The 27186-nt window shown below is 58.7% G+C and overlaps 1 protein-coding gene across 3 annotated transcripts in view; it reads left to right on the forward strand.

Moving 5' to 3' along the window:
* Window positions 1-6: 6 nt before the first annotated feature.
* Window positions 7-27186, forward strand: part of Ajap1 (adherens junctions associated protein 1) — a 95831-nt gene continuing 68651 nt past the window's right edge. For all 3 annotated transcript variants that reach the window (XM_023699360.1, XM_023699361.1, XM_023699362.1), the window contains exon 1: window positions 7-104. In XM_023699360.1, the coding sequence (XP_023555128.1) occupies window positions 76-104 (29 nt within the window). In that variant the 5' untranslated portion in view covers window positions 7-75. The remainder of the gene's footprint in view (window positions 105-27186) is intronic.

Below are 27186 nucleotides of genomic sequence, written 5' to 3' on the forward strand. Positions count from 1 at the left end.
GAGCGAGCGGGCGCGGGCGCCGCGCAGATGGCCGGGGCGAGCGAGGTCTGAGGCTCCGCTCCCCGAAACGTGATCATGTGGATTCAACAGCTTTTAGGACTCAGGTGAGCGACCCGGCCGGCGACAGGGTGCGCCTGGGTGCGTGGGTGTCGGGCTGGACTGGAGCGGCGCTTTCCTCAGTGTTGTGAATACAAGGACCCCCCCCCCGCTCCCCGAACGCGGCCAGCACTGCCCGGAGGGCCGGAGGGTGCCGCCGTCTGGATCCCCGAACCCCGCGTTCCCGCGGGGAGCAGCCGTTCCTCTGGGTCTCTGAGTGCCCGGAGCATCGGGCAGGGCGCTCGCCCCAGCAGCCGGCAACGCACCGGCCAGGCGCGCCCGCAGCCCCAGGCGCCAGCAGCGCAGTGTCCTGGCCGGCCGCCCCGGCGCGCCTCCTCTTCGGAGCTCGGGCGAGGTGCAGGCTCTGGGAGCGGGGGCCGGGGCTGGCGGGGCGAAGCCGAGCTCCTGCTTCCCGGCGAGAGCGTTGCAGGCGGAGTTGGAGGAGCCCAGACAGCGCCCCGCCCGCCCTTGCTCTTTCTCTTCCTGGGCTCGGGCTGAGCTGGAGCGTCACGGCTCCCAGCTGCCGATCCAGCTGTTTTAGGTGACCTCCGGGCCCGACGGTCGCTCACAGCTGGCGGGCAGCTGGGGCTGGGGAGCCTGGGCTCTCGGTGAGCACCGGCAGGCACCCCTCGCTGACACACATACACACGCGCGCGCACACACAGGCGTGGGCTGGTCTGTGTCCCTGAGTCCAGGGCCAGCTGGAGCCAGGCGCGACGCCAGCGCCCATGGTGATCAGAAAGACCCTTCTCCGCAAACTTTGCCCACCGCCCAGGCCCTCTGGCTTCCCCAGCCTTTGCCTCCTTGGCCGCCCCAGGGCCCCCCCAGGGCACAGTTGGCCCCGTTTGAGGAGCAGACTGCGTCCTAGCTGTTGCCCTCGTGCCAGGGGACTCGGCTAGCCGGCACTCGGGTCTGGGCTTGGTGGCACCCGGAACCGGAGGACAGAGGTGGAGGCGGAGAGCCTGTTTGCCTTCTCGCGTCTGTCCACTGGGAGGCGCTGCGCTCCCGTCTTGGCTGAAAGGGGTCGCAGGTGCCAGAGCAGGCTGGCTGTGCCGCCCCCACCCGCGTGGAGCTGGGAGGAGTGGGGCGCGGCGAGGGGGCCCGAGCGCGCGTCCTGATTTTGAGAAATCGAAAGGGGGTTCACACGCCGAGTGTTTTCTAGCTACCCTTGATTTATGAGACTATTCGGCACTCAGGGCTAAATGCTGTTTAACACATCTAAGGACAACTGTCAGGTGTTATTATTGGCGTTCCTTCCCCGGCTTCCTGGGCCTGTTTGCCTCTGTGGGCTTTAAAAGGTTAATCAAGAAGCTGATCTTGTTGGGTGTTGGCCGAGCCTGAATCGATTAGTGTGCTTGGGCTTGATAAGGTTAGGCTGTGCGGTGCTGCGAGGTTGGCAAGAGGGAACATGACAGATTTGCCGGGAGGACCTGGCCCAGGTGCCGGCTGCCTGCTGTCTGCTCTTCTGCCGGTCGGTCGGTCGTCCCAGGTCTCCGCCACACCTGAGAGCCTGCGGAGTGGTCCCCCTGCCCTGCGGCGCGAGGTCAGCTTCCCGGGGCTGCTGCCTGGCACTTGGCTGTCGATGGCAACTTATTTGTACAGACATTTTTATTCCTCGTTGCTAAGTTGCTAGATGGAAAGATTAGTACATTTTGATAAGGGGAGAGTCGGACAGAGATCAGGAAGGACGCTTCTATTCCAAACGCTGCTCCAGATTCTCCGGAGCCTTTCTCTCGCAGCCCCCTGGAAGGTCTCTTTGGGATTTTGCCTTCAGAAATAGTTCTGCTGCTGATTTTGAAGTTTGACCTTTTGTTTTCTTACCCTCGATGTTGGTGCAGCTTTCCTGTAAACGTGCCCATAAAATGCGCGGTTGCCTTCTTAGATGCCTGCTGGCCAGCAGGGGAGGAGGCCCGGAGGCTGGGTGGGTGCAGGTCACTGCTGCACCCGAGGCTGAGCCCTGGGGCTGTCTGCTCGAGCTCCAAGGATGCACTGTGTCTTCCCAGTGGCCCTTGCCAGGCGGGGAGACCGCGGGCTGCTTGCCGCCCAGCCTGGAGCCTGGGGAGGACAGGCAGACCCTGAGCCTCCGGCTCAGGTGCCAGAAGGCCCGAGGCCCCTGTGGCCTGAGGGAGGGGCTCGTTCTCCACCCCCACAGCAGCCTGCACCTGGCTCTTTGCTTCTGTGTTGGAAATGAGCTGTACATGGAGCCTCGACTTTAAGAGAAGCAGATGGAGTCTGATCGATCTGCTTTTATGTCTTTTTTTTTTTTTGGTGGTGGTGGTATTTGTATCAAACCTCCAAAGCTACTTCCATTAGCTCCAAGGAGGTAGTCCTTGAAGAGGACCAGGGGCCCAGCCAGCCGTGCTGAAGTATCCTGGGCAGCTCACGGGCCTGCTTACTCAGCAGGCAGCCTGGTCCAAGTCCGGCTGCTGGTGGCTGGTGGCCTCCGGGGCTGCAGCCTGGTAGGGGCTTGGGCATTCACGCACAGCCCCTGCCACGCTGGGCTTGCTATAGCGACCCAGCAGATGGCTGCAGGTTCATGCCCAGGTTGTCCCTTGGGTCAGCCAGTCTGTCTTCCTGTCGTGACGTTCCTGGGCCCCTTCCATGTGGGAGGCCCTGCGTGTAGTAGCTACACAATTCGCAGTTTCTGAAGTCCTCGAGGCGGCCCACACCCTGCCACGTCTGGGCCTCACGCGGGGATCCAGGGGTGGTTGCCTCTGTCCCCAGCGGTAAAGCGCTCTCGCAGCTGGGCTTTGGGGATGAAGTCAAACGCTCTGTCCACAAACGCCACACTCCCGGTGACTCCTGGCTCGCGCTGATTTCCAGCTGCTGCTCCTAAATTGATTGCAACTAGAGTCCATCGAGTGTCAGTGGCTGTGACACCCATCAGGGACAACACTGCTCGAATAAACTGCAGATGTAGAAGGCAGCTCAGCCCTTGCAGCAACGCTGGTGCACACCCCGGCCCCGGGCTCACCCTGCGTTGGCCCTGCTGCCTCAGGGCGGGGGCCACCCCTGCCCATCATTGCTATTTCTTTATCCAATCACCTGCTTCCCTTTATCCATGCTCTGGAGAGGGCAGCTCACACGCTGAGACAGCTCCATGCCTCCCGGAGATGTCTGTCTGGGGTCCCTGGAGAGGAGACAGCCTGCTTCTCACTGCACGCACCTGCGCCTCCTGGCGAGATTACTGGGGGAACAGTTGTACCCCATCTGGGCCTCAGCTCCCAGCCCCAGCTCCCCAGACCCCAACCCACAGGAGCTATGCTCCGGGTGAGCCTCCATGAGCTCCCGCTTCCTGTGTTTACCTTCACTTTCTGTGGGGACTACAGGAGCCCTGGAGAGTGCTGAAGGCTGCCCACAGGTCACGATGAGATGGGTGAGCTCTGAAGCCCAACCTGGGAGCCTCCCGAGCCAGCGCCCCTCCCCTAGGGGTTACGCTGGAGTCATCTGTCTTAAATACGGAGCTGCCAAGTTTGCTTCAAAGGGTTACAAGTCAGTAGAGACCAAGTTGATGTAAAGATCGGCGTGGAAAGCCAAATATATCCTTGATCTAGATTTGCACAGTTGAAGTCTGGCTGAAGGAGGTTTCTTCTGCCTCGTACCAGCCGGATGCCACAGGGAGCGGCAGGGGCTTTCTGGGGCCAGCGCAGGCAGGTGGGTGCTGCGACCCCACTCTTCTCTCCTCTAAAACCCCTTCCAGGAATTCAGCAGGGGCTGGTGACTCATGAGGAAGCCGTGAGCGGGGAGTGGTGGTTACATAACTCAGCTTAACTCTGAGTTAATCTTCCCAGACTAGCAGGCTCAGGCCAAGCGTGCCGGGCCGGAGCTGGAGGGCCGCTGCTCTTCACCTGCACACCCCAGTTCACTCGGGCCGAGCACCGTCAGGCTGCTGTGCCTTCCCCCGCAGCAGGAGGGGTTGCATCCTCATCTCCCACCCTCTCTCCTCAGAGCGCTGGGGTCAGGGCTGGTCACTGGATGGGGGGCCTGCTCTGGCCCCCATCAGGGCAGTGTGCTGTACCCCAGCGCTGTCCTGTCCGGGGCAGTAGGGGGCTGTCCTGTTCCAGTCCAAGCCCGCCTAGGATGGAGATAAGGATGCAACCCCTCCTGCTGTGGGGGAGGACACAGCAGCCTGCCGGTGATCCGCCTGAGTGAACTGGGATGGGTGTGCGGGGGCGCAGGAGAGGCTGGAGAGGCCGGCCACCCGCCACGCCTCTCTGTGAAGAGCCCGACACAGACAGAGCCGGAAGCCCACTGCTTGTCTGCGGCATCATGAGAGTCAGTAAACGTTGGCAGCATGGCCAGGGAGTGTAGGCCGAGTGGCGATGGAAACTTGTGTGCTTGTGAGGGACACAGTGGCCTGAGCCTTGGGCTTGGGGAGGGCCTCGGGTTGGCCTACGTGCCCGTGTCCAGTGCGTGTTCTGCACAGAGGGCGCTGCTCCACTTCTGTGCCCAGACCTCTCTTCCATGAGGCCCAGGAGCCCCACAGCACTGTTCTGGTGATGGGTACAGGAGGCCGGCATGGCCGGGGCCCTCCGCCCCTCATAGTGGGCAGTGCTCTATGACCCTTCTGGCCCCTGGCACTCTGCTGCCTGCCATTCTGGGATGTCACACTGCCTGTGCTTGACCCCAGGAAGAGGCAGGAGCTTGTGCCCAGGGGCTGAGATGTGGCGTGTGTCTATGGGGACCGCACAGGACTGTGAGCCTCCTGCTTTTGCTGGGAAGTTGCCTGGGACGTGCGGCCTGAGAGTGCCTGGGCAAGGGGCTGGGCCTCGTTCTTTATCCCTTCTCCCTGAGTGCTGGTGTGTAGTCGACATCCGGGAAGTGTCTGGGGCGAGCACGTGTGTCCCTGTGGCACGGTGCCCAGGTGGCCCAGTCCTGCTTTGGTACGTGCTTCTTCCTGACCCTGCACTGAAATCCAGGAAAAAGTTTCCAGCCTTAGGCTTCACTATGCCGCTGACACAGTTAAGGCTTTCTTCAGCGGCACGCTGGTGTCGCGGCGCCGTTAGAGATGGCTTCCTCTGGCTTCAGGACTTTGTCACCATTATGGTTGCAGACATGCCCAGGGAAACAGTCCTGCCCAGCTCTTTCAGTCATTATTTGTTCAGCATAAGCAACAGATCTAGTTTTTACCAGGATGGGTGTAGACCCGCCCACATGATGGGCCCAGCTGGCAGGGGGCGGGGAGGCCCTGCCAGGGAAGGACAGGCAGACCCTGTGCCATGAAAGCCAAGCGTCCCAGTTTTCCTGCTGGGTGGACGCCTCCCTTGCCCTTGCCCCTGGAAAACAATTTATTTGGTCATGAGGGAGGTAGACTGGTGTGACTGTCCATACTGACAGGTCGACTTCCTTGGGCTAGAAAGGTCTGAGGGATCAGCGCCGCGCCCCTTCTGGATGTGTCTGTGCGAATCCCGGAGGCAGGGCCTTCCATTCCGCCGTGGCACCGCTCCCTGCTGCGCCCTGGCCTCCGTGAGCTCGGCAGCTCTGCTCCTTCATGGCTTCCTGCTGTGAGGCTCCTCCCTTGCTGGCCATGCACTGCACCCCTAAATCCGCGAGCCGAGCCAGGTTCCGCATGTGCGTGCCAAGAGTTGTGTCCCAGCAACAGAGACGTGACAGATGCAGCCAGAGACAGCACCCGCTGGTTGGGGAAGGGCAGTGGGGGAGCGGCAGTCTCAGTGGTGCTCACAAGTGCCCCCAGAGACGCCGCTGCTCCTGTCCCGAGTGGAACGGTCGGCGCCACCCTTGGTGGAACGCGGCTGCCTCCTCTGTTCCCTGGAGCTCCACGAGCGTTTCCCTGGGCTGTCACTGGGCACCCAGGGGACACCTGGCCATGGATCCTGCAGAGACAGACCCACACATGAGACGGTTTCTGCCCTCAGGGGCTTTGTGGTCCAGGAAAGCAGGGAGACGTGCAGGAGGAAGAACTGCACTCCCCCAGGTGGAGGCGGCACTGGCCAGTAGGTGTAGAATCTGAGCCTCGTGTGCGTCTTCGAAGTCTCCAGTAGCCACATTAAGGAATGGAAGCAATTTTTAGATGTCTGATTTAACTGACTCTCTTCAAAATATCATTTCAACATGAATCAGCATAAAATAATATGAGTGGGGTAGTGCTGTGCTGTTGCTCTTCACTGAGTCTCTGAAGTCAGGCACATAACTTTTCCTGGAACACCACCCACATTTCCAAGTGTCCGTCACCCAGAACTAGCGGTCCTCAGGTGGACATCTCCTGTGGAAACTTGGATATGGGAAAAGGGGCATCTCCATCTGCCTCTGGCATCATGGCTGTCTCAGTGTGGGCTGCAGGTTTGGGCAGGGGCTGTCTTCACACACAGGGGACATCTGTTGAGTGTGAGGCCAGTGTCTGACTGTGCCAGAGCCAGACCAGCCTAGAGGTGGGGTTGGCGGCTGTTCCTTCCAGGGCCCGTGGTCTGGTGAGGGAGACAGCAGGGCCAGCGGGGCCTTCACACCACTGGGCACTACTCCCTTCAGTTTGTAATGACGTCATGCTCCAGGGACCTGCAGTCTGTGCGCTTGTCAGGGGAGGCAGAGGGTGCTTATTCATGCAGGGGAGCATTGACTCCCGGGGGGAGACATTTCCAGCTGCTACCCTGGAGGGGTGGCTGCACAGTGGGGCAGGCCCAGGACCCAGGCTGCCCCCTGAGCCACAGGCTGCAGAGCCTCACCTGTCTTCTCCTTTGCACGTGCACCCTTTTGAGAGTGCTCAGAGATCTCAATTACCTTGGACCTGGAGGAGTAGAAGGGAGAGGGGGGCAGAAGTAGGGAAGGAGGAGGGGGAGAAGAGAGGAAAAAGAAGGGAGAGGGGAGGGGGGAAGGGATGGAGTGTAGAGCAGAGGAGGAGGAGGAGGAAGAGGAGGAGGAGGAGGAAGGAAAGAGAGGCAAAGGGAGGGGAAGGGGGAGGAGCAGCCAAGGAGAGGAGGGAAGGGAGCTGGGGAGAGGGGGTGATGCCTGGTTGGAGTGAAACTCTAGGAACATCATCACAGTGTGTGTGTGTGTGTGTGTGTGTGTGTGTGTGTGTGTGTGTGTGTGTGACAGGCTAGGATGAGGGATTTGAGGGGAGCTAGGGTCAGTGTGCATCCAGGGGCTGGTCATCCTGGGATCGGTCACTAAGTGACCATCAGCTCATGGACACTGCTGTGCCTAAGAACTGGCCTGGCTGCTGGCTCCCCTGACTGGGCTGTTTCACCTGGGGGCATGGGTGGGGGCCGTGGCTGTAGGGGTGTACAGGTGGGGCTGCACTGTGTGCAGGCTCAGCTTCCATGCAGGAGAGCTTGACCTGCAAAGGAGACTGTGTGTGGGAAATGGGTCCAGTGTTGGGGACGCAACAGCTGGGCTGTGGTCCAGGGAGTCTCTGCGGCCGTCCTTCCTGATGGATGGGGACAGCTTTGTATTGGGGGACAGCTCCACAATGTGGAGCTCTACACAAAAGAGCAAATGGTCTGACTTCCGAGGCGGTGTTTTCGCACTGATCTGACTTCAGGTATTTTGAGCATGCTGACTCTGCTAAGCAGAGCATAGATTCCCTGTAAGCCTCCTAAATGTAAGCTTGCGGAACCCTGGGTGACAGAATAGCAGATCGAGCACCTTCTGGCCAAACAATGCCGCAGCCTCCTCCAACAGACACTCGGATTCTGCTGGCTGCTTTTCAGCCTTTATAAGACAGGCAAGGGGGACAGCTGGGCACAGGCCAGGGCCACGGCATATCTGGGCTGCGCAGGGCACCAGCATCATTTCTTGGAATTCCTGGTCTTCACAGAGTTAAGGCCGGAGGAAGGGAAGATCCCTGGGGGAAAAGCCTGGCACCAGGAAAGTGCTGTTAAAAATTTAATGCTTTCAATTCATTCTATTCAGCTGCTATTACTTTGATATCAAAGCCAAACAAAGCACAAAGAAAAAAAAATATAGACCAATATTGTTCATGGAAAATAGGCAAGAAATTCTTAACAGAATACTGGTACACATGATGCAGTAATATATAAAAAGAAGCATGCACCATTGCTCAGTGCAGTTTATTCTGTGAATGCAAGGATGGTTCAATATTTGAGTGTTAGTCGGAGGGACCCCCATACTCACAAGCTGAAGAGATAAGTCATATCAGTGATAGAGACGATGCCTGATATAGCATGCTATGTCAACGGTTCTCAGTAGGAGGTAACGGAGGCAGATCTTCTCAGCTGTGCAGGGGTAGCTGTAAGCCCCCACCTGACGAGTGAGAAACGGAAGCATTTCCTTGAGGGCAGGAGCAGGAAGGGGGCCTGCCTTGTCACTCTTCGCCACCTTGCAGCGGCAGTTCTCACCATCAGGAGGCAAGCGCAGGAAGACAAAGGCAGACAGAGAAGCGAAGCAGAAGTGCCTCTGCTGGCCGTGAGTCGTAATTATCTCTGTGGAAAAGCCGTGTAATTTATAATAAAATGGAACTTAAACGTGAGTTTAGCAAAGTTGAGGAGTATAAGATGAATGTACAAAATCAACTGTATTCCTACCACCAGTGTAAACGTAGACAGTGAAATGAAAAGAGCCGTGTTCATTAGCGTTCTGCTACTGAAACAAACACTGGGGATAAGAAGGAAAGGTCTGTTCTGAAGGGGTTTCAGTCCATGGCCCTGCTGGGTTGGCCTGTGGTGGCTCAGTTTGTCCTGGTAGGAGCATCTGGTAGAGGGTGCTGCTGGTGTCCTGGAGAGCAGGAAAGGGAGACAGGAAGGAGGTGGGGTGTTCTCTTCAAGGCCACACCCCTAATGACCTCACTTCCTCCTATGAGACCCCCCCCCACCTTTTAAAGGTTCCCTACTCCCAGTAGCACCACAGGCTGGTGACCTCGCTTTCAACAGACTGGCCTTTGGGGAAAATTCAAGACCCAGACCATAGCAAATGCCACTTACAAGCACTCACTAATGAAATATTGAGGTGTAAATAAAAAAAGACGGGATGCTGACTGTACGCTGAAAGCTGTTATGTGTTGATAAAAGAGATCTGGGATGGTATAAAAAGTTGGAAAGGTGTATGATGTTCATGGGTTGGAGGATTTGACATATTACAGATGTCAGGGTTCCTCTAGTTGATGCAGAAGCTTAATACCCAGCTCATCAAAAGTCTAGCAAGAATTTTATTGTCTAGTGTAAGGTTATTCTAAAGTTTATCATGAAGGCAGAGGAATTAGGCCAGATAGTTATGAGATTTCTTAGCCACAGTGAGCAAGATCGTGTGGTGTGAGAGTGGAATAGAGAAGTAGACACCACGGGTATGCTAATACCATTTTGGGCAAAGTTGCCACCTGTGTAGAAGGGATAGCCACTGCAGCAGCGCTCTAGTACGGCCAGACGGCCACGGAGGTGAGGAAAGGGAGAAAGCTTGCTGTGAGTCTCTCCCCTCGCTCAAAAACCAAAGAAGAAGAGGAAGAGGAAGAGGAAGAAGGGGAAGAAGGGGAAGAAGGGGAAGGGGAAGAAGGGGAAGAAGAGGAAGGGAAAGGGGAAGAAGAGGAAGAAGGGGAAGGGAAAGAGGAAGAAGAAGAAGGAAGGAAGGAAGGAAGGAAGGAAGGAAAGAAAGAAAGAAAGAAAGAAAGAAAGAAAGAAAGAAAGAAAGAAAAGTCCACCCAAATGGGCCATACAATTAAATGTAAAATGTAAAACTATAAACATTTCAATTAAAAAAATAGGAAATCTTCAGGAAAATAATTTTTTAGATTTGATACCAAAAAGCTCATCCATAAAGGAAAAAGTGACAAATCTGATCTCGTCAAAGTTCCGAAAACCTCCCTTGGAGAGCTTCTCCTAGTTTGAAGCGGCAGGCCAGCACACGGGAGACGGTATTTGCAAGCTGGACAAATGGCCTTCGTCAGTTAGTGTCTAGGGTGCGAAGAGTCTCCTGGCCCAGCGTCCCCAACAGAAGCAGGCAGGAGGGACTCTGCAGGAGCTTCCTGGCAGGACACCTGCTGGGAGCTCTCTCAACTTCCTCAGCCATTAGAGAAGTGCAGGGTTAGGCTACTGGGAGCCATCACTATCCACCCCGCAGAAGGGCCCAAGCGGAACCCACTGGCAGCTCTGAGAGCTGGCAAGGAGGGCAGAAACGGGTCACTGTGTGGACTGAGGGCAGGGCACAGAGCTCTCGCCACACGGCAGAGCAGCTTGGTGGTCTCTCGTGGAGTGAAATGTCTTCCTGTGCAGGAGAGGGCGGGTGTCTTCTTAGCGCATCTACACGAGAACTGTGGACTTATATCCCAACAGCCACCATGCGCCTGTGTGTGTGCAGTGGCTTGGTTTGCAGGGGCACCTGGCTGAGGATGGGCCAGCGGCCCTCCCGCTGGGGAAGGGTTAGACTGTGGTTAGGCTGTGGCTCAGCCACACCACTGTGGTGCTTGGAAATAAAAATGAAAGAGTTATGGTTGAGCCCAGCAGCGGCCATGAGCTCCGGGGACCTAACTGTCAGAAGGCCCACTCCCTGGAGCGGGGTGGTGGCTGCACAGCCCTGAGGTGAGAAGACAGAACAGACGAAACCCGCAGTTCCCGGGGGCTGAAAGAGGAAGGGATGGGGGGGCAGAGGACGGTCATGGGAGGACTGGGGGTGGGGGAGTTGTGGGGATGTGGATTTTCTGTCTGTCCTGCATCAGCAGCCACATCCTGACATGTCATTTGCTCTGGTTGTGTGGTCTCTGTGTGTGTGTGTGCATGTGTGCATGCATGCGTGTGTGTGTGTGTATGTGTGTATCAGGCTCTTTAGGGGACATGTCTGGGCTCGCTGGTTGTCACCGATCATGTGGCAATCAGCAAAGGGGTGATTCTTTCTTTGTAGAACTCACTGGAAAATGTGTGCAGAACTCACTGCATCTGTGCCTGTTTCGGGCTGTGGGACCTGAGCGTGGTCCTCCACCACAAGCGCCGGTGACAAGGGACCTGTGCACAGTTCTGGGGTCGGGAGCACGTGCAGAGTGCACAGGGGTCAGGAGAACTCTGAGGACGGAGGGGCCTTTTCGGGGTCAGTCCCACAGCCCCTGATGGCTCCCGGGAGCTGCAGGGCAGATCGGGGACAGGCAGGCCGGGCTCTTGTTTCCCGTCCAGTGAAACACGAGCTGCAGTCTGCGGCTTTGCTGTTGTCCCTTCTTTTTGTCTGAGTGATGAGAGATCTGGGACAACGCAGGCCTGGGGCGTTGGTGCTGGTGGTACAGTGGGACACTGTCTTGGGTTTGGCGTTCTGCCCTGTCGCCATTCTCTGTCACTTCTGTTCCTGGCCTTTCACACTCAGACCAAAGGCGCCCAAGCTCATATAGTTCTGCACAGTCGTCCCTCACCTGGGCTTGGTGTGCTGAACCTCCCTGTGTGCACTGTCCCTGGCCAACTTTGTGTCCTCAAGATGGGCAGGAGGTGTCACACTCATAGTACCTGGGAGGAAACGGAGGCTCGGAGCTGGGGCTGGGTTCTAGGTTCCAGGCCACCCTTACCCCTTCACACTGCCCCCCGTGGCTTCTCGTTTTATGTAAAATCTGGTGTTTCCATTCCCTTTGTTAAGTTGCCTATTTAGCCTTCTGGGGAAAGCAGAACAAAATTAAAAAAAAAAAAAGAACCAAGAAGGCCCAGCTGCCGTCTGCCCGCTTGGTGCTATGTGGGTTTAGCCGCATGCCTGACTGGCTCTGAGGTCACAGCGTCTTCTTTCTGGCCCCCGCAGCCCGCAAGCAGAGATTTTGGTCAGAATGAGATTATTTTGCAGCAGAGCGTCAATGACACAGCGTGGGGAGATGAAAACCTCCCAGTGACACAGATAGTGCTGCTCAATCGACTCGATAATGAAAAATAAATATGTCACCGAGGTGGGGAGGGCCTTTGGGGAGCTGTCACGGGGTTCAGCCCTGGGGACTAAGGAATGGTCACCAGAAGACCAGAGCCGGGCAGGGCCCCTGCGGGCCAAGGACCCACCCTGGTGTGCTGGCCCTGGGTGTGTCGCCCACGGGCGTGTTGGATGTGGGGCTGCTTCTCAGTCTCCACACCGTGAAGTTCCGCCCGCCGAAGTGGCTGTTCTGTGAGTGCAGTGAACGCCTAGGGCCTTGCTGCCACCACCATGGCAGTCTGGTTTAGAGTGCCTGTCTCGCTCCTTGCCCTTGGCTGACCTGGTCCTGGGATGGAGGTCCTTGCGTGGTCTTCGGGTCTGACTTTTCCTTGACCCCACGGCTCCTCCAGGTGCATTTCCTGGCCACACCGTGGTGTGCTTCTCCCATCCTCACAGGCAGCGCCATGTAAGCCTTGGTGGCCCATCTCTCCGGGTGTGGGTGGGGCGTCCACTCCTCCCACACAGCGTGGTTTGCAGCTGCAGATGCAGAGTGGGTGCCGGGCCTCGCACTGATCTGCTCCACGGGTGCCGTGGGGAGGGTGGGGGCGTGCGGCCAGCGACTCGGGGTCCACCCTGAGCTGGGACCTCTCCTCCTTGTGCTCCTGGGCACAGCGCTGTGATTGATCATTCCTCACAGCGAGCATTTATCGGGGACGTATGTGTGTCCCATGGGCAACATGAGGACAAACTCTCTCTACCCAGGCAATGGCCTAGAGCATCCGGGCCACCGGCAGAGGGTCCTGTAGTCTAAGCCTGAGCTGGTGGAGCGTTGGCGGATCTCCAAGGACCAGCCTGTCCCCACCTGGGCGTGGGTGGTACTGGCCACAGGCACGTCCAGAGGATGCCGGGGGGCACGAGCCCCCTGTGGGAAGCCTTGGGGGCCCTCTGGGGAGGCCGCCTCACAGCACACCTCACGGCCAGGGCTTTGGGCCTCACTTCTGGTGCCCGAGGCAGTCCCCGGCCACAGGCTGAGGATGGGGCTTCACCAATCTGCCCACGCTGTAGCTCAGGGAAGACCCAACTCCACGCCAGTAAGGACTCAAGTTCCCAAGGGCGGCAGGGACTGTGAAGAGCCCGGTGCCAGGGCACAGACGTCACTGGCTAGGAGGAGACAGTAGATTGAGGCCTCCTGGTGTCCCTGCTGTGATGGGGCCATGTGTAGATGACATCTGGGTCCGGCCACCTCTAGAGCATCTTCGTGTCCATTTTCAGGCTGCTGCTTGTGTCAGGAGCAGGGTCCCCAGATCAGGGCCAAGGAGGAGGTCCTGGCATCCTGGAAGCTGCTTCCTCCAGCGCTGCCCAGAGCAGGACTGAGAGGGGGAAACCCTGGGGGCCGCATGGCCTGGGGAGCTGACGGTCACCCAGGCGCTTCCACTGCCTCTCCAGGAGTACTGGCATGGTGCCGGCACGGGCGTTGCTTGGGCGCTGCCACAGAGCACAGTGGATTACGTGGGCCAGCGCTTGCACAGTGTGAGAGATGTGTGGGTACCGCGCTGAGCCCGTGACGCACCCGAGGTCAACCTGCGACATTGCTGTCCTTTAGGTGCCCATCTCTTTTTTTCTAGGGAAGGTGCAGACAGGCCGGGGCTGGTCACATAGCAGCAAGTAGAGGAGCAGGATGCACCCCGGGCAGCACCTCCAGTGTCCGTCCTCCGAGCCGTGACACCCTGTCTTTCTCATTCTGGAAGCCCCTCCCCCTCTGGGTCTGAATCTGTTGAAGGCATTCAACATCCTCCGGGCTGGGGAGGGCAGCTGAGTGCAAACAGAGCTTAGTGTGCAGGTCCAGGCCTCTTTCCTTCCTGCTGGCTCTGGTGGACAGACCTGGGTGTTGGAGGATGTGGGTTGGAGCAGACACTGCGGGTGCCCCAAGGCCAGCGGGTGGAGAGCCTGCATGCCCGCCAGAGCTGTCCGAGTGCTCGTAGCCCTGGCTGAGCTAGCCTGGATGGGGCTCCTTGTGCAGCCTGCAGCAGCGGGAACCCCTCTGCCCAGGACCTCAGAACAGCGCCTGCCTGTGGGGTGGGTGGGCTGGGTCTTCCTGTAGGTCAGCTGTGCTCCCGGGAGCCGGCTGGCGATGCGGATGGGAGGAGAAGCCTTTCCTGCCCTGTTTCCCAGGCCCAACCCTTGGGGGGCACGTCTGGCTCCGATTTACCACCACGTTTACCTCTGTAACATCTCACCCAGGACCACAGTGTCACAGATCAGCCAGGACATGAGATGGATAAATGCCCAGCTGCGGTCTCAGGCTCCTGAGGTCCTGCGGCCAGGAAGCTCTGGCTTAGGCGAGGGTGAGGACGTGGCTCGGAGGAGGCTGGGTGTGGCCTCCTGGCTGCCCATTGGAGTTGGTCCCTGGGTGGGGACGTGGTGTGCTGTACCTCAGCAAGGATTCCCCAGGACCTGCAGACCAGCCCTGGGACCAAAGCCCTGGCCCTCGAGCTGTGGGGCTGGGGTTCCTAGTGGGACCTGTCCCATCAAGGAAGGGGGACCCAGGCCTGGCCGCCCCCCATCGGGATAGAGAAGACTCAGACCTGTGCCCACTGTGGCGTGGGGCTGCGCTTGCTGCTGAGGGACAGGGCGGCTCTCAGGATGCAAGGGCCCTTCCTGAGGAAGCCAGTTTCGGAGTTGAGAGTGAGCATGTTCATTTTTATGATGCTACACTTCATAATCAAGGGAGTGCGAATGGGTCAGCCGCCCGGTTGGGTGCTGCTACGTGTGCGGGTCCCAGGCTTTTCACCGCGCTGGGTGTAGCCGGCCAGGTGGATTCACTGCCTTTCCACGGGATCTCCTGGCACATCCCAGGGGGATTTGATTCTCTGCACCAGGGCCTGGCGCTCTGGACAAGCTCCATGCCACACCCTGGCTGGCCCTGTGTCTCTGGGGAGTGGCTGGCAGGCATGGTGAGTGCCGGTGAGTGTCAGGGTAGAGGGTCCTCCCTCTTGTGTTCCAGGGGGTCCTGGGCGGGAGGGAGTGGAGCTGCAGAGCCCAGTGGGCGGAGCTACGGGAGACTTCCTGGAGGAAGTGGCACGGGGCGGCCGGGTTTCAGGGGCAGAGCAGTACAGCCCAAGCGAGCCGAGGAGCAGGGGCACCCTGGCAGAGTGGCGCGCCGCTGCTGTCACAGTTGTGCTGACAGAACTGTCGGCGCTCAGAGGTGGAGGAGCTGATCTGGGACTCTCAGCTCTGGAGGAGCCGGGGTCCTGGGCTGTAGCAGGTACCTTGGGCGAATGTGGCAGTGGGCACGCCTGCGCAGCGCAGGCTGGTAACTGGGGAGGCTGCAGGGAGCCAGCGAAGTTCCCGGGCGGCACCACTCCGGGCTGCATGTGTTCAGGCTGCAGGAAAGATGGGGGAACAACAGTCATGTGGGAGCAGACCTGGGTGGGGGCCAGCGTGGGCGTGTGGGGCACGCCGGAACCCGTGGAGAGAGCCTGGGAGGCAGCTCCGAGGGACCTGGGGGAGCGCAGGGGAGAGGCTGGTGGCCGTGCCCTGGGCCTTGCTTGGGGTGGCCACGGTCTGTGGCTTCTGAGCTGCTTACACCGGAGTTCTTTTAGGGTGGGTGCAGGCCAGCCCTGGGGGTCAGGTGGCTCTGACCCCTTCTTCTCTGGCCCTCTCAGGACCCCCACATTGCACTGTCACCCACGCCATCCCCACCCTCCCTGTAGATGTTGCCACTCCAGGGTCAGCTTCTACCTGCCCACGGTCCATGGAATTTGGGTGCGAGCAACTCCAGATGCAGGGTGCTGAGCCACCCCACAAGCCGGTGTGGGAGACCCTACCAGGAAGACAGGGAGGCGGGGGAGCCGGGCCCCTCCCAAGCAGGAGAAGCAGGCACCTTCCACTGCACCTGCACAGAGCTGGGTCCATGCAGTGGCAGGGCTCAAATCCTCCCTGGAGGGGCGCACAGGGAGAAATGGGCGGGTGCTGGGTGTGCGCATGTGGCTTGTATGTCTGCGTGGCTCTGTGTATGTGTGGCAAGATGTGTGTGTCTAGGTGTGTTAGCATGTGCCTGCTTACTTGTAACCTGTGCATGTCATGTGTCTGTGTGTCTCTCTGTGTCTGGCTTGGGGGTGTCTGTGTCCAAGTGTGTGTGTGCGCGCGTGTGCCTGGGTGTGTGCATGCATGTAAGCGTGTGAGCGTGAGCATGCTGTGTATATGTACATGTCTCTGTGTCTAGGTGTATGTGCCTGGGTGTGTGCATGTGTGTCAGTGTATGTGTTTGTGCATGCTGTGTGTCTGCGTGTTTCTGGGTGTCTGTGTGTCTAGGTGTGTGTGCACATGGATGTGTGTGTCAGTGTGTGTTTGTACACTGTTCCTGCATGTCTCTGTGTCTTGGCTTATGTGTGACTGCCTGTGGGTGTGTACAGGTGTGTGTAGGTGTGTGCCTACATATACACACGTGTGCAAGTGTATGACACTATGGGTCGCTGTATTTCCCTGTGCGTATCTGGGTTTTCTGTGTCCCTGTGTCTAGGTGTGTGTGCGTGTGTGCCTGGGTGTGCTCATGTGTGTGTCAGCACACCCTGTGTGTCCTGTGGATGTCCCCGTGTCTAGGTGTGTGCCTGCGTACGAGTGTGTGTGTCACTGCATGCCTGTGGTGTTTCTCCAGGGCTTGGCTGTGTGTCAGTGTGTGGGTGTGGGTGCTGTGGGCCTGCCTGTCTAAGTGTGCTTCAGGGTCTGAATGTATCTGGCTGGGCACGTGTGTGCGTGCGTGTGTGCATATGCGTGTGTGGTGTGGCATGCTTGCTTGCTGGGGCATCTCGATGGGCACCTCTGTGAACCTGAAAGTCGCCCACTCACCCACCTCTGCCCTACCACCGAGCAGCTGCAGAGTGGCTCGCCTGCTTTAATTACATCTCTGGGCATAGCCTCAAGGTCGGGGAATTTCGTTAGCCTTATTTCACAGATGGGTAAACTGAGGCAGAGTGCGATTTAAACAGATTTTCTAAATGGTGCAAAGCCAACAGAGCAGCACCCATACACTCTGACAAGAGCTGGCCCCAACCGTCGTGCCCAGCCTGCTGTCCAGCATGGGGCTTAGAGGGGCATCCGGACACTGGGGCTGTCTGAGGCCACTGTCTAGGGCAGGCCTCTGCAGGCCATCCTGCCTGGGCCCCACCCACCTTGCAGTCCCCTTTGTACCCCCGAGGCGCTCGCCCTTGTCCCTTTGGTGACACCTCAGCCCTCTGGGGTTCTGGACTTCTGGGATAGGGACCCCAGAGAGCTTTCCGAGGTTCTGTGATGGAAACAGGGCACATCTGAGTTCCACAGGAGGGACATGGACTCAGTCACTGCTGTGGCTGGCTGTGTGAGCGCCTGGGGGACTCTGGGCATGGCGGCCTTGTCCCCTCTGTGCTGAGTCGCGAAGGCCCTGCCTGGGTGCCTGGGTGTGGAGGTGGCTGTTTCTGCTGCTGCCCAGTGACCTTGGGCACCCGTGGTCTCTAGGCCTCATGCTCTGCATCTGGAGGCGGAGCACGTGGCCCGTCCTCGTGGGCGCCGGGCTGAGTGTGGTGACAGAGCCAGCCCTAGACCCTGGGCCACCTTCCTCAGGCAGCTTAGGCTGGAGCGCCAGGCGCGAAGCCGCTGCTGGGCCTCCACTCCTCCTGCGCCCCCAGGGAGCAGGCTCGGGTGAAAGGGGCAGCACTTTCTACAAGCTCTGTGCTAAAGAGGGATTATGAGCCATTTTGGGAGTGTATTAAAGCCATTGCCCCTGGGACCAGTCTTATTCTCGGTGACTTTCACTTTCTCCTCTTTCTGGACCTCAGAGCTGCGCCATGTGGTCTTTTGAAAAAGAGCTAAGCCCATGCTGATCCTTTCTGAGGACAGCAGCCTGACCCGCAGCAATGAGGAACCCATGACCCGGCCACACACTGTGAATGCGGCACCTCCCTGGCGGCAGCCTGGTTGTGAGCCTGTCGCTTTCCATTTGATAGCAGCATTCTTGCTGGCTCAGAGGTGCAGTGCCTGGTTGGCTGTGGGCTGCCTGCAAACTGAGACCCCTGTGCTTCCACGCCCAGGCCATTCGTTGGGCATCCACAGGGAGGAGGTCTCACCACCCGGCTGCCTCCGTGTTCCTGTTTGAGAACCCACTGGGTCGGATGCTCAGGAATAAATGTGAAAGCAACAGCAAATGTAAAGTAATTCAAGCACGGTTCTTGAGAGTGCTCTAGAATGTTCCAGAATGTTCTGGAATGTCTCAGAATATTCTGGAATGTCCCAGAAGGTTTTGCCTTCTCCCATCTGGTAGAATGAGGAAGAGCAAATGACAGTAGACTAAGTTGATATTAGGGATTTAAGTCTTTGGAAAACACCTTCTTAGGGATCTTCTGGCCAATATCCTGTCTCATTACTATAGCAACGGTGTGAAGGAGCACCGGCTGGTCCTAGAGAGTCTGCATCGCGCTCCCTCATGCGTTGCTTCCTGTGTTCCCCACAACAGGAAGAGCCGGGTGGTTTTGCCCACACTACAGGAGAAACTGAATCCAAAAGATAAGAATGACAGGCTCACTTAGACTCTCACTTCTTCCCCACATGCCCCGCAGCAGGCCGGCACACAGGCCACGTAGGTCTGCAAGCCCTTCCAGCCCTCGCGTTCTGTGTCCCTATCCCATCGCCATCCATCAAAGGGGATGTTGGCATGCCAACGTGGAAACCTTGTTAGCCCTGCTCTAATCGAAAAGATATTAGTCCATTATTTTTCCTGCTTTTGTAAACCTAGATACTGAGCAAAATCAAATCCCTGGGTACAGGAGATGTAATTATTGGGAATGTGGTATTTCTCGGAGAAGTGGTGGGGAGGCCACGTCAAGCACTGTGGTCTGACTGGCGCTGGGTCCCGACCTCCTTGTGCTCAGGAGCCTGACATATGCCACCCGTTTGCCCGTGGACAGTGGACCCTGCCTGTCCCGTGCTGTGCTGCTGCTCTGGGGACTCATGAGCTGCTTGTGCCGCAACCACAAGTTGAAGTTCGACACGGCTTCTTCCTGTGGTGCAGACTCCGACGGGGCTGATGGAGGCAGTGTCGTGAGGGGCTGGCTGTGCTCGGGGAGGGTCTTGGCTGCCCCCACCTGCTGCCTCGGGCGTGGCAGGAAGCTGTGGCAGCCATGGCTGCCCCCATTATTTCAGGGGAGCAGGGGACTAGGCGACGGGCGCAAGCCTCGCCCTCCTCTGCCGTCCGCCCCATGTTTTGGGATCTCTGGCAGAAGACCGTGTGCAGCAGCGAGGCTCGCCTCGTCTGTGTGCGCCTATTTCCGTCTCGTTGCCTGCCTCTGCTCTTCCTTTTTGACATTCAGCGTTTTCAAACATAGATTCCACACAGAGCCTGCGTGAGTCACACTGCTGTGTGGCCGTGGAAAGGAGTTGCGGGCTCTCGCCTTGTTTGTCCCGCAGGCTGGAGCATCCTGGCTCTCTGCCTGGCGGGGCTCAGGGCAGAGTGGTACCCTCCTGCCTGTCCTGGGCCAGGATGGGTCACAGTGGTGCGGAGCCTGGGGGCCCGTCCCCATGACTGTCCCATCTCTGACACCACTGCAGCAACCAGGGCCTGGGAATGTGTTGGCTGTAGTGTGTGGCTTCCAGAACTGACAGAAAGCTGTGGTTCCTCTCAGGGAAGAGCTACATGGGGTGAGCTCAGGCTCCAGAGTGCGTCCTCGTCTCCTGTGAGGTGGGGCCATCCTGCCTTGTGGGCACTGGTGAGTGCTAATGCACACGATGTGTGGCCGGCCCGCCAGGGAGCTTCCTGGCTGCAGCATTCAGCATGTTCACCGACCTAGTCACATAGACACGATGGCTGTCCCCGCGGCTGGCCTTGACCTGCACCCTGAGAGGCTGTGTGGGCAACCCTAACACCAGCTTCAGTCATATGCTGGGCTCTCCAGGGCTGAGGCCCTGGGCAGGCAGGGACATTGTGATAAGTCAGTACTCTCGAGGGAGCCTCGGCCATGACAGCAAAAGCCCGATCCTTCCCAGGAAAAGTTAAATTCTTCACCACTCCATGGGGCTTGCTCTGGGGACCAGGCACCTCCTGTGATCCTGCACCTGCTAGGGGCGTGGTGCAAGCCAGTCCAGCTGCCTTGGGGGCTGTGTGGGCAGCAGAGTGGGCGCCAGGACATGAGTGGCTCTTCCGCTGTCCACAGGGCCTGGGTATGAGCCGCAGTGTGGACAGGGACCTGTGTCTCAGAGGCGCTGCTGTGGGCTGGTGCAAGTCCTTCCGCAGGGACAGTCACCCCTTCGGGTTGCTGGCTGCCCTCTCCATGCCTCCTTCTCTCTCCTGTGACTCTGGGATGCTTGACACTCGGGAGAGGGTCCACGCCGGTCAGCTCCCATTGCCACAGAGGCTGGCGTGGTGGCGTGGCCTCCCATCCTGCTTGAGGAGATGGAGCAGGTCACACTCTCCAGTTTCCTCATCTCCTGAGCACTTGCTTGTGGGATTTTTTTTTTATTTTTTCCAAACCAGTTCCAAAAAAAGACGACTTGTGTGAAGGGAGTGAAAATTGGGTTTATTTACGACAAATCAGTACAATCCAAACTTTGGCAAAGAAATCCAGAAGAGGCCACGGGCTGCCAAGACGTGTGTGGCTGCATCACCGAATGTGCTTTCCGGTCCAGCTGCCTTGGGGAGACTTCGACCCCGGCTCTGTGCTCTGGGGGTGCAGTCACTGACACCTCTGCTCCAGACCAGGGGACAGTGCCGGCAGGGGGGATGGACTCTGCCTCTGCTTGGTCGTTACATGAGACTCAGAGAGCAGGAAGGCTGTTCCGTGGGACACCCAGCCCAGAAAGTGGCTGGTGGGGTGGAGTGAGGGGACAGGGTCCTCAGTGCCCGCTTCACTGCCATTTGGCCTCAGGAGACCATGGCCTCTAAGACACCTTCTCTAGCCACTGTGACTACACTGGCGGGGGAAGGTGGCCATGTAAGCTTCCTGCCCTCTGGGAAGACCAGCCTTGCAGAGGTGCAGCGGTACACGCAACAACGCTGGCTCCAGAAGTTAAAAGCTAGCAGGCCATGCACAAAAGCAGCCTTCACGTGTCATGCCACTCTCCACCAGCAGCAGACCAGGACTCGTGGGACTCTCTGGGCCGCTCCGAAACAAGAGGGGCTTACAGCAAAGGCACAAGCTGAAGTGGTGCTGTGAAGAAATATCCTATGGTGGGAGACTCAGCATCTCCTTCGAGACTCTCGGATGACCTCTACCCCACTGGCCCCTCTGTGCTCTCTGGGTCCCACCACCTTAGTCTGGGTCCCATCCCTGAGGACTTGTGTGTGATCCCTGCCATGACAGTCAGAAGAATGTGAAGAGGACCCTGACCTGTGCCCACCACACTTCTCCTTGTTCTTTGGCAGAGATCCCAGGCTATGCTGGTTGTGCAGGAGCCATGGAGAAATCCTTCTGGAAAGAACCTTCTGGAATCTTGTGAAAGAGAGCCTTCTGGCTGAGAACCTTCTGGAAGGAAGCCTTCTGGACAGGAACCTTCTGGAATCTTATAGAAGAGAAACTTCTGAAATCTTTCTGATGAGAACCTCCTGGAGGGGAACCTTGTAGAAGAAAATTTTCTGGAAGGTTTCTGCTGAGAACCTTCTAGAAGGGAACCTTCTGGAGTCTTGAAAAAGAAAACCTGGAACCTTTCCGCTGAGAACCTTCTTGAAGGGAAACTTCTGGAATCTTGTGGAAGAGAACCTTCTGGAACCTTCCAGCTGAGAACCTTCCGTTTGCTCTGCCCTGGCAAATTTCTTTCGCAGCAGTGTCCTGGCCATGTGGTTAGGGCCTGCCTCATTCTTGGAGCCCTTTGTCCAGGGAACACTTGGCTTTTGGATCATCCTGCTGTTTCTGGCTCCTGGCTCCTTCTACCTGGACAGTTGCTCCAGTGAGCAGGCTTGTCATTTTGCTTCTCTTGGGTCACTTTGCCCCAGGAAAATCAGACAGAGCTTGTTGGCCCAGAGTGTGAACTCATGGATCCTTGGAGCTATGTGTCCATCCAGGAAGAGAGACGTAGCCAGTCAGTGTAGGGAGGTCAGGGCCATGACAGTGACCTTCTAGGTCAGGATGGCCACCTAGTGAGGTGTGCAGGCCCCAAGAAAGGAGCAGAAGTCCTGGGCAGGGTCACACAGAAGCTGGGTTCCATGGCTCAGCCTCCACAGGGATGACCCTGCTACCAGAAGCATCTGGTAAAGAAAGGAGCCACCTGTGGCGGGAGTGAGTTCCCGTGAGGGGAGGTGTGTAAGTCCAGGTTGAGTGACTTGCGGCAGGGACGCTGTGGAGGGGATGCCCTGGAGGATGGTCAGGTGCCTGTGGCGGCACCACACCGCAGCTCTGCGGGTTTCCTGAGGATGGTGGACTCTGACCTCAGCCCCTCCTCTGGTAATAGAGAGGCCGCCCGTGTGTTCAGGGCTCTGCTGAGCACACGGCCATGATGAATTGCTTTTGTTTGAAGTAGACAAATTCCTCAGAGGAGGCATCTGTCCTTTTCCCTCTGGGTCCCGCCTCTGCTGCCAGCTCAGAGGCCTGGTGGAGGACTCAGTGAGGGCTTCAGGAAGCCTCCCATAGGCAGCCAGAGCCTGCAGCGCAGGGGCTGCTGAGCCACAGAGGCGGGGCACCCAGAGGTCGGTCGGCGGGTGCTTTCGGGTGGGGAGAGCAGACGGAGGCTGGGCGGAAGCCGAACTGGGCTTCACCAGGAAGCCTTGTGCATGAAGGCCCGGGCCACTGGGTGGGGCCCCAGGTGGCTGCTGCGCGCTCTGCTGCTGGGCCCTCGGCCACTCTTGCTTCTGGCCCGGGCCCATGCTAGCACCGCGCAAAAGCGGCGACTGTCAGGTGCGCTTAGCGTGCTCTCTTGTATTAGAGCAGCAGGCTCCCTTGGTGGGCGTGAGGGGCGGGTGGGCGCTGGACCCAAGAGCCGGGACTCTGCAGCAAGGTGGCCCGGACATCCCTCGCCGCAGCTCCACACACTGTCCCTGTGGCCTGACGTGTCTGCACCCTCTGTGGCCTCGTGGGTGCGATAGCCAGGTAGGAATGAGCCCTTGGGTGCCTTGGTGTCCCTGTCAACGAGAGACCACAGACTAAGTAGCTGCAGTGACTGCCTTGGTGCCCGCAGGGTGTGTGCCTGGGGGGCAGATCCTGGTACGGAGGTGCTCACTGGGAGAGGCTGCGGGGCCCTCCTGGGCTGTGGCCTCATCTCCCTCTTGTCTGGGGAGGTTGCGGCTGTCCTGTCCACCACCACGGTCAGTTGCTGTCTCCCAGAAGCTCCCGCTAATCATTAATGGGGACGTCTCCAGGGACCACGGGGCAAGGCGCTAGCTAGCTGGAAGTTCTCATGAAGTCCTGTGGCGGTCCAGTCCAGGCCCCAAAGAAGCCACTTAGCCACAGCAGCCCAGCAAGCCCTCGAAGCCCCACCGTCAGGCACCCACGCCCTTAGCTGGCCCTCCCTGGGAGGCCCGGGCAGCCGCTGCTAAGACCTGGGTGCCTAGGACCACGCTGGCCCATGAGCCCTGAGCTGCATCGAGTCCTGGGATCCACCTGGAGCACACGGCCCCCTCCCAGCCCCAGGTACCCCAACTCCCAGTGCAGCGCGGTCGTGTGTTCTCCGGGGCTCTGCACAGCCTGTCCACGCCCAGCCAGTGCCGCTCCATGAGGACACAGCAGTGCCTAGAGCACGGACACCCCGGGAGCAGGCTCTGGGCACCTGGCGGCCACGAGCATGAAGCGCTCAGTTGCCTGCAGCTTGTGGTCACGGAGTTGGAGACGCAAGGTTTCTACAACAGGCAGTTGTGCCCGGGCAGCCTACGCAGCCGCGCTCTTCTCTCTCAGCCCCAGGCTGGGAGCCCAGCGTCCTCTGCTCTCTTCACAACGGCAGCTCTGCCCGTAGTGCTCCAGGAAACAGCGCCGGCGCCGTGTGCCTGCGCGCAGACAGCCCCTGGCTCACAGCGGGTCGCCCGCAGTTCTGCGCTCTGACTCCTCGTTGGTGCACGAGTGCTACACATCGGCGCAGTGTGCAGCTTCGGTTCTGGACTTTGAGCTTCTCCGGGGTGAGCGGTCTGCATGGAACCCACTCTGTAGTGCCAACTGGGGTTGGCACATTGGCCCACACCCCAGGCAGACCCAGGCTGGAGGGTGACAGCAACATCTTGTGGTCCGCGTCATGCGAGCCCAGAGTTTCAGGGCTCAGGAGTCGGTGTCTTCTCTACCAATGATGCTTTCAGCTCGCAGCAGGTCATCAGGTCGGCGTAGCCCTACTGTGCGTTCAGGGCCGTGTGTGCGCCCATGTTGTATGTATGTACTGAGCAACAGCATGCGCAGAGGGGCCCTGACGCTTCCTGAGAGCCACCAGCTCAGGCTCACGTCATGACGCGGGGTCCACGGCCCACAGCTGGTGACCGTGGAGTGCTGACGGCTCTGGCTGAGGAAGGCAGGCAGGGACGCACGGCCCAGCTCATGAGGGTCAGGCCAGGGGAGGAAGCCCCTTGCTCTGGCTTCTGTTCAAGCTGGTTAGACAGGACCTAATGCTGGAGAGGCCACCTGCACTGGTCAGGCTGCTCCTGCAAGTGCTTTGCCTTTCAGGTCAGCCAGGGTCAGGTGTGGCTGAACGTCCCGCCTCTGTGGTTCAGGCCACGTCACACAGTGTCACCCTCACCCCAGTTGTTGGATCTAGGCCCCTTTGCCCAGCATGGCCTCATCTGCACTCCTGGGAACCTGCATCCCTCAGGCTAGTGGGAAGATGGCGTGCAGAGCAAGCTTTGCTGTGGCTCGTGGTTCCGGAAGCCACAGGCTGTGGCTGGTTGGCTCCATCAAGCCTGGGCTGTGCTGAGGCAGACATCATGGAGGGACAGGGGAGGTGACACAGAGGCTCACCTGGTGGGCAGGAGGCAGAAATCAGGGAGACAGAGAGGAAGGGCTGAGGACAAAGCCATGCCCAGTGGGCTGTCTCATCTGCTAGGCCTGCTGTCCTCAGAAGCCCGATGAGCTACAGGCTGCTCGGTGCATCGGTGCATTCGATGAGGATGGGGTCCTGGTGACCGTCCGGTCCCTTCCCCAGAGCTCGGAGCCCTGCTGGGTAGAGAGCACAGTCCCCACCCAGCACAGGAGCCTTGGGGCCCATCCTCCAAGCCCCCAGCGCCCCCTGCAGCCCGGCTCTTCCTTTTCCATCCCTGTTCCCCAGGGTTCCTGCAGATGAGGATTACGGAACTGCTGGCTCCAGCTCGGGCCGCCCTCCAGGCCCCTGATATCCGTTTCTGTCCCTCTCAGAGCCGCCCTGAGTCTGGGACCAGCGCTGGGTGGAGCTGCCTCGCCAGATTTGCAGAATTAACAGCTGTGTTTTCGAGGGCACTGGAGTTTTTATATAGACACATAAAATTTGTTTCTATCCCAGTAAAAATGGGGAAGTTCAATGTAGCTGCGCTACTTAGGAGCCTTGATTCCATCGCACGCATCTTCCTGGCCGCGGTTTTATATAGACTTTTGGCTGAAGTGGAGTAGAAATGGCCCATTTCTCTGCAGGATTACATTTTAGTGTCTTATAACCTGCGCGATATATGAGCTAAATAATAGTTCTCTGGCGTTAGGGCGCGGGTGGATTGGGAAATACAGCAAGGACGAACTTCCAAGCAAGTTCTGTTTGAAACGGAGCCTTCTCCAGCACCGTGATTAGTCTAAAGTCCTGGAGGGAAGAGTTAAATAAATCAAAGAGACAGGTGCAGTTTTTAGATTAAACAGCCAAACTCGCACAAAATCCCTTTGTCTAGACTGCACAAACACCAAGTGTTATTTCAGACCGTTTGATGAAACGCCCCACTGTCAGCCCGCGGCGTGCTAAATGCCCGCAGTGTTTGGTCAAGCCCTCTGGAAGGCCGTGTTTGTAGCAGCGAGGCCAGGGTGCAGAATTGCCACCGACTGCGGCCGAGAGGGGTGCCAAGCAGGCCACGCTGTCTGCGTCCCGAACACCAGCTCGGGGCCAAGGGAGGAGGCGGGTGCTGGACACGCCCGTCTGAGGGAGGCCTCTGGGGAGGCCTGGGAGGGCAGCGTGTTGTGCCTCTCGGCTGCAGAGCGCTGTGTCCCGTGGCTCCAGGCGTTTCTGGCCTCCCCACCCTGATGAGTCTGGCTAGATCCAGAGTGGTGCTGGGTAGGAGCCGCTCCTGAGGCAGGACGGGCGCCTTGGTCCAGCCCTGGAGAGCAGGCAGTGTCCCGCACCTCACATGTCCTCTTTGTCCCGAAAAATCAGCGCCCACATATAGGAAGCCGCACCTCTGGGCTCAGATGGTCCCCATACGGAACGGTGGTAGCTCTGTGACCTCTGTGCAATCTCCGCCTCAGTTTCTCCTGCGGTACAGGGAAGTGGGTGGCACAGCCGTGGCTTCACTGGGTTCTGCTGGTTCCACATGCTGATCCGAGTTCTGGTCAATCCCCACAGCGACTCTGGGATGAACTGCACTTAGAGAAGAGGAAACCGAGGCACAGAGCGGGCCAGGGACTTGGGAAGGACACATGCCCAGGAAATACCAGGGCCAGTCGGGGGGAGTAGCTCAGAGCCATGGGGATCATCAGCCCTGGACACGGAGGTGATCATCTACTGGCCATGGCCCCAACTGCTCAGTGTGTGTGTCTCTGGCTGCCGTGGGCAACCTAGACGTAGCTCCACGGATGGCACCGTACACCCTTGCTGCCGTTGCCATGAGAGCGGGTCCTTCTCCTCTCCTGAGCCTGTGTGTACCTGGGTTGGCTCTCCCCGCCCCCACTGGATCTGCTTCTTGTCAGCCCCACACCTGTATGGGAAGCCCCAGCTCCACGTGGCCCCGGGCCCTGCCCAACCCTTCTCAGGGTTGCCCATAGCAGTGGAGGACCGTGAAGAGGAACACAGTGGTGCTGATGCCACGTGAAGGAGGCTGCGTCCCCGTGGTCCCTGTGTTGCCCTGGGTGTGAGGCTCCACTGCCTGGAGCCCAGCCGCCAGTATAAGGGCTCAGCCTGCCCTGTCCTGCGGTGCTGTCAGGCGACAGAAGAGTGGGGCTGTCAGTGTGTGGGGCTGGCCCAGGCACTGGGCGAGCATGGGCCAGTGTTCTCCTGTGCCAACAGTGCCCGCCCCCCATAGCCTGTGATCCCTGACATGGAAAGTGACAGAGGCAGGCGATCCTGGGCCGGGTGACAGGGACACACAGGCGCGCAGTGTCATGCGCCCATAGAGTGCTGCCTACGCTGCCTCCCATCCTCTTACCCGGGTGCTCTCGCAGTCTACACTGCAAACTGGACAGATCTCTGCAGGGCTCACCTGGTGAGGATGAGCTCTTGCACCCT

The sequence above is a fragment of the Octodon degus genome, unplaced genomic scaffold (assembly GCF_000260255.1).
Source record: "Octodon degus isolate 3935 unplaced genomic scaffold, OctDeg1.0 scaffold00113, whole genome shotgun sequence".
In the NCBI taxonomy this organism is placed as follows: domain Eukaryota; kingdom Metazoa; phylum Chordata; class Mammalia; order Rodentia; family Octodontidae; genus Octodon; species Octodon degus.